This window comes from Anabrus simplex, chromosome 1 (assembly GCF_040414725.1).
Source record: "Anabrus simplex isolate iqAnaSimp1 chromosome 1, ASM4041472v1, whole genome shotgun sequence".
Taxonomy (NCBI): Eukaryota; Metazoa; Arthropoda; class Insecta; order Orthoptera; family Tettigoniidae; genus Anabrus; species Anabrus simplex.
The window spans coordinates 913,031,715-913,046,109 of record NC_090265.1 but is presented as its reverse complement, the minus strand read 5'-3'; the positions used below and the strand labels follow the sequence as shown (position 1 = coordinate 913,046,109).

The 14,395-nt window shown below is 39.3% G+C and overlaps 1 protein-coding gene across 2 annotated transcripts in view; it reads right to left on the bottom strand.

Moving 5' to 3' along the window:
• Positions 1 to 14,395, bottom strand: part of LOC136874744 (WD repeat-containing protein 46) — a 96,178-nt gene that overhangs the window by 77,356 nt on the left and 4,427 nt on the right. For both annotated transcript variants that reach the window (XM_067148422.2, XM_067148414.2), the window contains exons 2-3: positions 8,291 to 8,685; positions 1,589 to 1,714 (exon numbers count right to left, since the gene is read on the bottom strand). In XM_067148422.2, coding sequence (XP_067004523.2) covers positions 1,589 to 1,714; positions 8,291 to 8,685 — 521 coding nt within the window. The remainder of the gene's footprint in view (positions 1 to 1,588; positions 1,715 to 8,290; positions 8,686 to 14,395) is intronic.

The following is a 14,395-nucleotide window of genomic DNA, read 5'->3' as shown; positions in this document are numbered from 1 at the left end:
CAGTTACCAAATGCTGTTTTAGAAGAAAAGCATCCTGGATAGAACTCTCCACGCATACCAAGTGAACAGTGATGAATCAAGAGGCCCGAATGCGACACTGATACTCGGATAATAGTCCTCTTTCCTCCAGACAACACACATACGGTCGATTCACCATCCTCTAAAATAGCTGCACAAACATTTACTCAGACAGACTGGCCTGAAGCTCCCTGCATTCTTTGGATCTTCTTCAGGCTTTAGGAGAGGAATTACTATTCCTTCTCACCAATGAGATAGAAATTCCCCCTCAAACCAAATGTGGCTGAACACTAGTAGAAGATAGTGTAGGTTATCCTCACTGAGATGTTTCAACATCTGGTTATCTGGTTGTGGATGTTGTCTCGTCTTAAAAGGACCTATGGCACCTCAGAGATCCCACTACGTGTAGGGCACATTTTAATCCTTTGAAGTGCAAGTAGTGAAACTTAGATGATTACATTCTGCTTCATGCTCCAGAGCCAGAAATTCAGGAGGGTAGTTCTCTAAGCAAGACACATTCACAAAACGATTTGCAAGCAAATGAGCAACTGAGGGTGGATCAGTGACGAGACAGCCTGCAATGAAAACTCCTGGTACTAATAGTGTTCCTTGTATACATAAGAAGTATTGGAATTTAGTTCATATTTGAGACAACGGTGCATGTACAGATGTACATTTCACAAGTAACTGGTTACTTTCAATTTCTTGGGGGGACCAAAAGCTTGAAAGACATAACGAAGGCACCAGTGGCAGTATCTTCACCATTGACTTTACGCATAATGTGTCATATTTTAGTCATACTATGGTTCTTCATATCTTCAAGCAATTTGTCAACAGTATTCAAAATCAAAACATGATGGAATATGACTCCACAAACTAGATATAGAGTTTTCTGCCCTTCCATTTTGACAGGAATCTTGCCAAAGTCGTTCTCTTGAGTAACTATATTTCCTGAGTGGCTGAAGCATTCATTCATTTTTAGCAACAAGCTACTGTTCCCTATCTCCTTGATTTTCTCAAATTCACTGTATACACTTTCAATGTGCATGCTGAATCAGATGGATTTCATCAGCTTGAAGTCCCCCTTGTTGATCCTGGTAGCAACTAGGAACCTGGAGAAGCTGGTACCCATCCTCTCGTGCTGCTTGTTCTCAAGGGGCAGAACCCCTCATGGAACCCAAGTTGGAAGACTTGGGTTGCAGACTACCAATCAAGGATTTCTTGAGTCATCCAACATCAACAAACTTTACAATATTGCTTGGTTAAATTTTTAAATTCCTGTAAATTATTTGCTCTCTGTACAGTACATATAAGGCTTCCCATATTATCTCTGAGTGAAATTGTTAGATTCAATCTGAAACTAAGTCCTGAAAGAAATAAAGATTAAAATAAAATGAATGTAAACAGTCCCACATGAAATGCAACATCATGAACAGCCACAAGTTGGACTAATACTGATGAATATCATGATCATGATGAAGAATATGATGGTAAGAGGAAATAGTGTTATCACTGTTCAATAATTCAGTCATTTTAATATAAAAGAATTGACAAACAAACACAGCTATACCTGTAAGGACCAAAGTCATTCAACTGTAGTTCAAAATACTTTGTAGCACTGGTTATATCTACACTGTCAGCTATTTGCTTCTGAGTGAATTGTGTTGTTGTTTCTCCTTCATCGGCAACCAGAAACCTGGAAAAAGAACATGATAAAAATCACTAAGTTATAATAATAATGCAGAAGATGCTGTGCATGCAATAAAGAGAAGGCAATGGATGACATATGCTTAGGCACATCCATCACTTCATACTGTGTACTATCTATAAAGCCCAAAAAATATGCAGAATGTTTTGTAGAAAAACAATATTATGACAAATGATGGACTAAGTTTCAAATTATATTTTCATATCTTCCTTAAAATACCTTCAAATCAATGCATCTTGTGCCTAGTACTTCTATACATGTAAAATATCAGCTTGTTTGTCAAGCTACAAGCCTTGTCAAGAATGATCTGATTAATGCCACCACCGCTAGCCCAGGGAATTCATGTACCAGTAACCATGGAGATACAAAGATTCCATGAAAATAACATAGTGTAATGTTGCTATGAGGTATGGTAAGCAAATAAATAGTGCCAATAAATCAGTGATTATATCAGGTATCTCACTGAGCATCATGTTATGGTATAACAAACAATAATAAGCTTCTTGCTCTATGCAGATGCATAACTCGCACTATTCATACTTGAAAAATATAATGGATGCATGCGCTTATGTAAGACTTCCTAACTGAAAGCAAGCTAGCCTATAGTTTTACGTGACTCTTGATATCATGATCATACCAATGAGACCTCCAGTCTTGCATGGAATCCATACCACAGGGAAGCGACTTTTCATTTCAAAAATCCCACATGCATTTCCTGGAATCTGAACTGCAGGTGTGTTTGTGAGAAGTTGGTGATTGTGCAACTCGGCTATCATTCACTCATTACATTCTATCTGAACATAGCAGATGGTATTATCAGCCCTCGAAAACTGGACTCGCTCACTCGCCAGATAGCTTTTACAGAAAAAAGAACTATCTATCAATTCGCAACCAGTTGAGCAAAAGTACAGTTCACTACTTGAAGTGCTGCTTTGATACAGTCGAGAATGAAGTATACACCATGTGCCATGTTCTGGATTTCTTCTGCCTGTCTCCAGACAACACCCCAATAGCATTTTATGCCAATAAGAAAATTCTTCAGTTGGCACATTTTTCGATAGTGATATAAGTTAAATGAGGATTTTTTTGCTACCAGAATGGCTTCAACTAATGAATATAGTTAAAGAAGGGCAAATATCTTCAAAGGGGTTTATGTGAGCTATTAAAAACTCTACACTAGTTTCCTAAGTGCTTAGATGAGCCGAAGAAAGCGTTTTACTGAGTCATGTGCACTGTAGTAAAAAACAATAAACAACAAAGTTCAACACATCCCATCACTAAATTATTAAAAACTGAGTCCAACCATTGTCGTCTTGGTCTCCCTCTACTCCAACTCCCCTTAAGGGCCAAGTCCATGATTCTCCTTGGTAATCTATCCTCCTCCATTCGCCTCACGTCCCCACCACTGAAACTGGTTATATGTACAGTTCCATTCACCCCATTCTACAACGCTTGAAAATACCCTTGCACAGCTCACAGACACTGATGTACTGCTTTCTGTACATCCTCCATCATCTCACAGCATTGGACTCGCATTTGTTGCTTCACAAAACCAAAAAGATGCGAGAGGGTGTCAAATCAGGACTATAGGTAGCATGCAGCTGAACTTACCATCTCATTTTCCTACTTGGTGAATTAAGCAGAGTCACAGCACACATAATTGTGATGAAGGGCATTCACTGCGCAATACACAATGAAGCCTGTAAAGTGTTTGGAGATAATTTATATAATACATAGATTATTTAATTTATAGTATAATTTACAATATATAATTTAGTTTCTTCAAGTTCAAGAAATTTAACCAGAATTATTTTCAAGCAATGCTCACACAATGGAAGCTAATGACATCACAATATGTTAATGGTGACTCCGATGATGCACCTGGTTATACTACATTGATAGATACTGATTTTTACAAAATATATTGCTCATTAATTCCAGTATGACCTTTTTTACATGTGAGCATGCATGGTCTTCTCCACATACAGAGAAAGTCTCTCCTCTATGACGAAATGCAGGAAGGTGACTGGGACAATGATAAGGAGAACAGTAAGCCAAGAAGTATGGCCCTATGCAATACTAAAACTGTTTGTCAATTACAGTTTATCAAAGTTGGAGGAAAATGGGTATCGCATTGTGTTACCTCCAGCATGCCAACAGAAGTCACTCTGAGCAACTGTTGTAATGTTTCTCGCCTGACTCAACGTAAATCATGTTACATTAGGTACACTTACCAACACTCTGCCTGCAGGCTGTAGTAAGGGAAGGTCTCATACACACCCATTATTCACACTTGATGCTTAAATTGTACATATTCCTAAAGACTGACAGTTGCTGCGGCATCACCAGATGCAAGCCTGGGTGCTCAATTGTCTTAGCAGCATACAGTTGTAGTACGAAAATGGTAATGAAATGTACTGTATATCGTGGCTTTATTATCTTCCTTACCACCTCCCAAATTCCCTACTTGCATTTTGCCATAGAGGAGAAACTCACTTTGTATAGAATACCGGTATTCTAAATCTAAATCTCTACTTTCTTAAAGGAACAGCTGAGGTCCTAAACATAGATTACCACAATACACTGATTTTTTTGTTTTTTTGTTATATGCTTTACGTCACACCAACACAGTTAGGTCTTATGGCGACGATGGGACAGGAAAGGGCTAGGAATCGGAAGGAAGCAGCCGCGGTGTTAATTAAGGTACAGCCCCAGCATTTGCCTGGTGGGAAACTGGGAAACCATGGTAAACTATCTTCAGGGCTGCTGACAGTGGGGTTTGAACCCATTATCTCCCGGATGCGAGCTCACAGTTGCGCGCCCCTAACCGCACGGCCAACTCGTCCGGTAATACACTGATTTGGCTACTAACATCTTGTGATACATCATGGGAACACTGCAAATGTTTGCTAGAACAGTCACTAAGAAATAGATCCAAATTTCAAAGTCATGCAGTGTTCTCTGGCCAAAATACAAAACTGAAACTGCAACGATATACTCTCATAGCGTATGCAAATACAGGGTTTTCTACATAAAACCTGACAGCTTGTATGCAGCTGAGCCAAGGTCGGCCCACTGGTTGGCTTCCCCCACACCTGCGGACCATCTGGCCATCTGACTCACTTTCTGTACTTCACTTTCCATGTTGTAGTCAGAAGCCATGTTACAAGATATTAGAATCATTCCGTATTGACGGTTTTCACTTTACAAAGGAAATGTGAATTGAATATAAGGACATATAAAATTTCCTTTGTAAAGTAACCCATGTTCATATAACAGCAATGTATTTTTGAATGTAAATGTTACTATAAATATGAATCGACCCATTGCATTCGTGCAGAGTTTTTCAGGTTCCCTAGGCAATTGCTTCTTAGCAGAACTTCAATTGGCAATGTTGTGAATATGTTTGAGACCACTGGTTTAGTGCTAAACCAGAAACATATGTGAAAACATACAGTGTTAACAGTAGGAAAATTAAACTAAATTTGCCACAAAAATCACTACTGAAATTAGCACAGCAAGTTGGAGTTTCGGTGACTTCTGCACATGTGACAGGAAAGGGCTAGGAGTGGGAAGGAAGCGGCCGTGGCCTTAATTAAGGTACAGCCCCATCATTTGACTGGTGTGAAAATGGGAAACCACGGAAAACCATCTTCAGGGCTGCCGATAGTGGGGTTCGAACCTACTATCTCCCGAATACTGGATACTGGCCGCACTTAAGCGACTGCAGCTGTTGAGCTCGGTGACGAGGTGAAAGATGAGGTTCACAACTTTCTGAACAGCATGGCGGTGAGCTGGTATGACATGGGCATACAAAAACTGGCACAGTGTCCACAAAAATGCATTGACCAAAATGGTGATTATGTAGAAAAATAGCTAAATGTTCAAGCTGTAAAATGATGTAAACCATTGTAGAAATAAACAGGTCTATGTATTTATTAAAAAAATAGGAGACCTTATTTTTGGGATTACCTTCATATGTTACAAGGTTTTTGAATTCGTGAGCTGATGAAGAAAAGTGAAGGTTCTCGAAACATGTAACTCTTAAAATTAATGTAGGCCTAGGTAGCAATCTATGAGATTATATATTTAGGTATTGACAGGGCAGATCCAATAAAAGAAAAAGAACTGGTTCCTCAGATAAACAGGCATTGTACTGGATTTTCGATTAATACAAATGAGCTTGGCCACTGTATTGCAGTTCGTATGTTTTCCTTAAGTTCCTCAAATGTGTGTGGATTTGTTTCGTCTAGATTGTACGTTACAAGGTTTTTGAATTTGTGAACTGATAAAGAGAAGTGAAGGTTCTCGAAACATGTAAATCTTAAAATTAATGTAGATAGCAGTCTATGTCATTGTACACTCATGTTCGTAAAAATCAGAACACCTTGAAAGACTAGAGATAGGAAGTTCATATTCACAGGACATGTGCATTAGTATGTTCTGAACCATGAACCATGTCGGCCCTCAGGTTCAAGGTCCACATCGATATCTCAGCGCACCACCACCGACTAGTAAAATGTGCCTGCGGCTCTCGTTGTTGCTATAAACTGAAAGTAATGGATCAGTGTGACTTGAGCAGATGTGCAGGATACCTCACAGATGTATGCGAGGACCGTATCACCAAATGAGTGAGTTTGAAAGAGGGCGCATTATTGGCATGAGAGAACGTGATGCAACCATCCAGGAAACTGCTGCTCATGTGGAACGAAGTGTGTCGGCAATGTAACGGGTGTGTACAGAATGGTTCACAGAAGGCCGTAGAACACGACGAGATGGGTCTGGTCGTACCACCCAGACCACCCCCCGAGAAGATCAACACCTCTTCCGAATGGCATTGCAGGACAGATCTGCGTCCTCCTCGGCTCTGGCACAACAGGGGAACAGTGTAATACGTCGTACACTATCAGGAGTGACAGTCTGTCGATATTTATTACGGTCTGGGTTACCAGCAGGTCGTCCACTTCTTCTTTTTTTTTTTTTGCTTTACGTCGCACCGACACAGATATGTCTTATGGCGACGATTGGATAGGAAAGGCCTAGGAAGTGGAAGGAAGCGGCCGTGGCCTTAATTAAGGTACAGCCCCGGCATTTATCTGGTGTGAAAATGGGAAACCACGGAAAACCATCTTCAGGGCTGCCAACAGTGGGGCTCCAACCCACTATCTCCCGATTACTGGATACTGGCCGCACTTAAGTGACTGCAGCTGTTGAGCTCGGTTGTCCACTTCTCTGCCTACCTCTGACTAATGTGCATAAACATGCTAGACTGCAATGGTGTATGGAACAATGTCACTGGGGACAGTAATAGCAGCAGATAGTGTTTTCGGACAAATCCAGGTTCTGTTTGTTTGAAAATGATGGCCACATTTTGGTTTGCTGCAGACAGGGGGAGAGGCATAACATTGACTGAATTCGCACAAAACATACAGCGCCAACTCAAGGCCTTATGGTGTGGGGTGCTACTGGGTACAACCACAAATCACAGCTGGTGCGTATTCAGGGCACTTTGACCAGTTTGACCTACGTGAATGACATCCTGCGACCCGTAGCCATACCCTTTCTGCATGACATCTCAGATGCCATATTTCAGCAGAACAATGCATGACCACATGTTGCTGCACGAACACGTGTCTTCTTGTTGTCAAAGGATGTCAGACTGTTGTCCTGGCCTGCCCAATCACTGGACTTTTCGCCAATCGAAAATGTGTGGGATATGGTGAAACGATGGGTGCAGCACTGTGACCTAATACCAACCACCAAAGATGTACTGTGAAACCAGGTAAATGCAGCATGAATGGCTATATCCCAGGACGCCATTCGCACCTTATATGCGTCGATGCCATCACACATAGAACAAGTTATCAGTGCCCATGGAGGACCCAGTGCCTACTAGGCAACAGGACATATGCTGAACCTACAGTAGGTGACTGAAATGTTAATAATTTCTGCAGAACATACTAATGAACATGTCCTGTGAATATGAACTTCCTATCTCTAGTTTTTCAAGGTATTCTGTTTTTTATGAACATGAGTGTATGTTTAAGTAATGACAGGGCAGATCCAATCAAAGAAAAAGAAAGACTAATTGTAACCGTCAATAACGACCAATTGGACCAAAAAGATCAAAATTGTGGATTCTAGCAGAGGAAGGACGAGATTTCAAGCATTTGCTACAAGGTAAGAGTTTAGTTTAGTTGCTTATATTTTATATACAGATTTACAGATTTAAGAAGCAAAGGCAGAATACAGGTTAGCTGTGACCAGGTGGGCCACAGGTGTGGGGGAAAGTGACCATCCATCCGACTCCTGTGTAGCCAGTGCTGACATTCAGTAGCCCAGTCAATTAGCCAAAAGCCATGTGTTCCAAAGAAAGAGAGCTCAGTCACAGCTGAGGTCAATAGAATTTTGAAAGTGTTTAAATGAAAAAAATGTTACTGGTTTCCAGCACATTAAGAACACATATGGGACAAAATTTAAAGAACTCAGCAACCATAAAAACTGCTGATAGAATAATGTTAAGGATATGAAGACCACCATCCAGAATATAAAAACATAACTCACCCACTCTCTTCAGGAAGTAATATTTCTGTCCTAGCAGCTTGTTCAGTAGAAAATGCAATGATTTTTTCACGCTTTTTTAGTTTCTTTTTAAAAAAGTTTGTTTTGATTCCATCTTCATCCAAGCCTACACCTCGACTGTGTTTTTGTAGTTTCTCCTCAGGAACAGGAGCCCGTCCAGGAAACATGTTTGAAACCATTGGTCTTGACTTCTCACCATTGTACATGGCATTCTTCTTTATTTTTACTACAGTAGCTATCTCCTTAACAGGCTCTAGTGATTTCTTGACAACATCATTACCTTTAACGCGACGAATCTTATCTTTTTTAATTGCTTTGTTAAGAAGCTTCTTTGTTGAAGAAACACTCCCCTTATTTCCCTTAAATTTCTTCTTCATCTGAAATCAGGAAAATGCTGTTACTAAATTACATATGATAGGAACAAGGCTATATGACAAATAATTAGCTCAAAGAATGTTTTTAAATCTTACATAGCTCCAATTAATTTACAAATGCATGAGTAAGTTACTTAGGCCTAATATGAGAACTTAGAAGAAAAGATTGAGTATCAATCATTAATTAAATCAATCAATTGATCGATCAATCAATCAATCAATCAATCAATCAATCAATCAATCAATCAACCAATCAACATTGATCTGCATTTAGGACAGCTGCCCAGGTGGCAGATTCCATATCAATTGTTTATCTACTGTTTTCTTATATAATTTCAAAGAATTTGGAAATTTATTGAACATCTCCATTGGTAATTTATTTTGATCCCCAATTCCTTTTCATATAAATGATAAGTTATTCGCCCCAATGTGTCCTCTTGAATTCCAACTGTATCTTCATATTATGATTTTTCTGACTTTTAAAAACACCACCAAAACTTTGTCTACCACCACGCCATTTCTCCACTGAGCCGGGCTGAGTGGCACAGACGGTTGAGACACTGGCCTTCTGACCCCAACTTGGCAGATTTGATCCTAGCTCAGTCCGGTGGTATATGAAGGTGCTCTAATATATCAGCCTCATGTCGGTAGATTTACTGGCACGTAAAAGAACTCCTGCGGGACTAAATTCCAGCACCTCGGTGTCTCCAAAACCATAAAAGCCATTAGTGGGATGTAAAGACAATAACATTATTATTATCATCATTTTTCTACTGACAGCTTAGAACATACCACTTAGTCAAGCAGCTCATTTCTTTACTCCCAATATTCTTCCCAGCCCGAACTTTGCGACATTTTCATAACACTACTCCTTTGTCAGACATCACCCAGAACAAATAGTGCTGTTTTATTACTTTGGATCTTTTATAGTTCAGATATCAAGCAATGCTGGTGTAGGACCCAAGCTCTAGAACCATACTTGAGGTTTACCAGAGACTTACTTGTTCTCTCCTTTACATCCTCACTACAACCCCTAAATATCTTCATAACTATAATATATAAAGAGATCTGTAACCTTTATTTAAGATCTCGTTAATGTGATTACCCCAATGAAGATCTTTCCTTACATTAACATCTATATACGTACAGTGATACTCATGAGGTATTATCCCTCCATCAACACACTAATTAACTTAAAACTGAGGGGACTTCTCCTAGAATAACACATGGGGTTGGTTAGGTCCGCCTCGTCAATATATAATAACCTTCAGTAATTCAATATTTATATATTAAACTAGCAAGATACCCGTGCTTCGCTACGGTATTATACTGAAATTGCTTACTGCTTATTGTTTTAGATATATAATCCGCCGAAATTCGCGATCTGACCCGTTTTCTGCGAGAATCTGCCAAAATTCGCGATCTGACTCGTTTTCTAATAGATTACGGCAAGTTTCCTCCCATTTTTCAATCTTTCTTTCCAGCAAACGATTTCGAACTTCCCGGGCTAGGTCCAGGTATTCCACCCAGTTAGTTGGGTCCCTAAATCTTTGCCATCTTTTCCTATAAGCATTTTTAATATGGATCAAATTCTTCAGGGGATCTGTCGTGGTGTCGTCTTGGGTGCCTTGGCGGTAGCCTACTGAACCCGCGGCCGAACTGCATTCTTAGTCATTAGCCGTCCAGGACCCGTTTCCAGCGTGGTCCGCACATGTGACGACGGTCCAGAACATTATTATTATTATTATTATTATTATTATTATCATTATTATTATTATATGTTCTGGACCCCACAGCAATATGGAAGACCGCTACTTGGCGGTAAATTACATCTGCTGCCATTGTCATTATTGACAATGTGACCAGCACCATTGTCGCGCGTAGGCAAGTGTGCGGGATTTCTGGCGATACGAATGACATACCTCCGTGTATTAGTGACCTTATTATAGAGGTGAACAATTTGACGGTCAATATCATTCCTATCGTTTATTTCAAATGTGTTTAAATTTTTATTTATATGCCAGGAAAATCTACTCCAATCTAAGAACGTTCTCCGAAGGAAAAGATGGCTGTTGAAAAAGAACCCAGGAAAGATTAAAAATGATCGGTTTATGATCAGAATAAGTACATCGAAAATCTACAGCCTGTTTCCTATCATTCGACAGGATCAGGGAAGGAATGAATAGAGCCCCATCTAGCGGCGACAATATGAATTGTGCCGGCTGCCGAAGCACTCCTCTGGGGCAATGATCGATGAGTGACAAATGAAATGAAATATTGGACAGTGTTGCTGGAATGAATGATGACAGGGAAAGCCGGAGTATCCGGAGAAAAACCTGTCCCGCCGCCATTTTGTCCAGCACGAATGTCACATGGAGTGACCGGGATTTGAAACACGGAACCCAGCTGTGAGAGGCCGGCGCTCTGCCGCCTGAGCAACGGAGGCTCCTTATAAGTACATTATGAACAGTAAAATCAATTGGTCTCACCGCCTTTTAAACCCCACCGCCGTTAAGTTTATTTACCCCACCCGCCAAAAAATTAAAAGGAGGTGTGTTTCTTTATGTTTAAAGGAGATTCCAAATACCAATGTTCACGTTTATTACCTTCAGTTTTGAGATATAAGTATCCCCTTAAAAATAATTCACTTCTTTTAACTTCCTTTCACACTCCCCCCCCCCCCACCCTCACAAAATGATATTAAGGCAAAAAATACTTGTTCCTTTAATAGTAAAGGATCTTCTAAATACCAATTATCACCACTCTAACCTCTTTAGTTTTTGATTTATGTGTCCTCATGAAAGGAATTCAGCTCGTTTTCACTCCCGCCCCCCCCCCCCCCCTGCAAGATTGTTCCCCCCCAAAACGCGCTTTTCTTTGTTTTTAAAAGAGATCAAAATACCAATTTTCACGTCTGTAACAACTTTAGTTTTTATTAGATGTATGTATTCTCATACAATTAAGTCAATTAATTTTTTCAATCCTTTAACCCCCAAACCCCCTTCATTGGATTTTCCGAGAATACGTGTTTGTTTACGTTTAAAGCAGATTGCAAAAATCAAATTTCACGTGTGTAACATCTTCATTTTTGAGATATCAGTAGCCTAATTAAAAGAATTCAACACCATTTTCAGTCACTTCCCCCCCCCCCCCACTTCCCAAGTGGTATTTCCGAAAACTAAAAATACACGTTTCTTTATTTTTAATAGAATTAAAAAATTACCATTTTTCACGTCTGTAACATGTTAAGTTTTTTGAGATATACTGTATAAATTCTCATTTTAAAATTTCACCCCTTTTTAGTTCCCCTTAAGTGGAGTTTCCAAAGACAAATCACCTATGTTTCTTTACACTTAGAGGAGATTCCATATACCCACTTTTTACGTCTGTAACATTTTACGCTTCTCATATATTCTGTAGATATAGTCTTTCAAAAAATTCACCCCAATTTGCCACTCCTGTTTAACCGCCATGAATTGAATTTTCCAAAATCAAAAATATACGTGTTTCTTTATTTTTAAAGGAGATCCCATTTACAAATTTTCAGTTCTGTATTATCTTAAGTTTCTGAGATATATGTATCCTCATTAAAGGCATTCAACCCATTATTCACCCTTTTACACCCCTCCTATTGAGATTTAGAGAAAACAAAGAAATACGTGTTTCTTTATTTTTAAAGGAGATTCTAAATACCAAATTTTACATCTATAACCTTTAAAAGTTTTGAGATATAGATACACTCATTTTAAAAATTTATCCCCCATTTCACCCCCCATTATTTGGATTTTCCCAAAACGAAAAAATACCTGTTTCTTTATTTTTAAAGTAGATCCAAATACCAATTTTCAGGTCTGTAATGTATTAAGTTTCTAAGATATAAGTATTCTCTTTAAAGGCATTCAACCCAATTTTCACCCCCTTTTCACCCCTCCTATTGGGATTTTCCGAAAACAAAAAAATACGTGTTCCTTTATTTTTAATGAAGATTCTAAATACCAATTTTTACATCTCTAAACTTTAAAACTTTTGAGATATAGATGCACTCATTTTAAAAATTTACCCCCCTTTCACCCTCGCATTAATTGGATTTTCCAAAAACAAAAATATACGTGTTTCTTTATTTTTGACAGCGATCGAAAGTACCAATTTTGAGGTCTGTAATATTTTCAGTTTCTGAGATATAAGTAGCGGTATCCTGATTAAAGGCATTCAACCCATTTTTCACCCTTTTCCACCCCTCCTATTGGGATTGTCTGAAAACAAAAAAATACGTGTTTCCTTATTTTTAAGGAAGATTCTAAACACCAATTTTCACATCTGCAAACTTTTAAAGTTCTGAGATATAGACACACTCATTTTAAAATTTCACCCCCCTTTTCACCCCCTTAGCGACGGAATATCCAAAAATCCTCTCTTAGCGAGCACCTACATTATACTATGAATATATCCTCAAAATTTAATTTCTTTATGTCCAGTAGTTTTGGCTCGGCGATGATGAATCAGTCAGTCAGTCAGTCAGTCAGGTCAAGCTACTTTATATATATAGATATTGACAGGGCGGAGCTAACAACAGCCCTTTGTGTTATTCTATGAGCTTGTCAATACAGACCAATTGTGAACCAATATGGTTAAATTTTGTCAGTGTTTTCCAAGCTTGTAGGCCATGGTCCAGGAGCATGTGAATGTCCCAACGTTTCACCAAAGACTGCGTTCGGCATTGTTAAGAGTTCAGACTGACTTCGATAGCAGTGAAGCTTTCAACATTAAAAACTTCACATCTGGTCCGTATTGAAAGGAAATAACATGCAATAAAGGGAAATTTTGATTGATCCACCTTTTTTCAATACATAATATGTTGTTAATATAATCACAACATTTTTATTCAGTACCGGTTTCGGTGTCTATGGACACCATCATCAGCTGAAACAGGTTGCGTAAACAATGATATAAAAGTATGTAGTACATATAATAGACCCTTAGTAATAATTGACATTAATAGGATGAAGTAAAAATACAATGCTTAAAAGAATATAAACAAGTTATGTGCTTGTTGGTCAAAGTATAAAATGAAAGGGAAAATATTAACAAATGTTTAAAGACTTGCATCACTTTGGAATGGTTAAAAGGTCTCAAGCGTAGCACTGCTAAACACTAGGCGAAGCTCTCGGTGGATTGAAGTGGTGTTGTAATTCCACCTCATTATATAGTGCAGGCTATGGTACGCTGCTCGCCTATTGGTCCGCCATGCTAGGGGGGGCGGTCGCTGATTGGCTGTTCTTTGGCCAATGGTTGAAGCATTAAGGAGCCCATATACATTGACCTGCCTTGGCGGAGACAGGCAACTGATCACCCGTTGCTTTTTCTGGTCTGCCGTGGCTATCGTGTTCTCTAGGATTTAAAGCTTTCAGGACTGGAAACCAGACTTTGTTTACCCATTCAGATTCCTCCTTACGATTGAAGCTGTTGGTGTGCTTCAGAATTTCAATGGCTTTCCTCTGTAGCCAGGCGTGATAAGACACAGTAGTTGACAGTACTTCGGTGTTGCTGTACTGTATGCCATGGCCTGCAAGCAGTGAGTGTTCAGCGACTGATGATCTATCTACTTGTTCCAGCTGGCTATGCCTGTTATGCTCCTTCAATCGTGTGGTGATGCTGCGTTTGGTAGTTCCTATGTACACCTGGCTGCAGCTGCATGGGATCTTGTAGACACCTG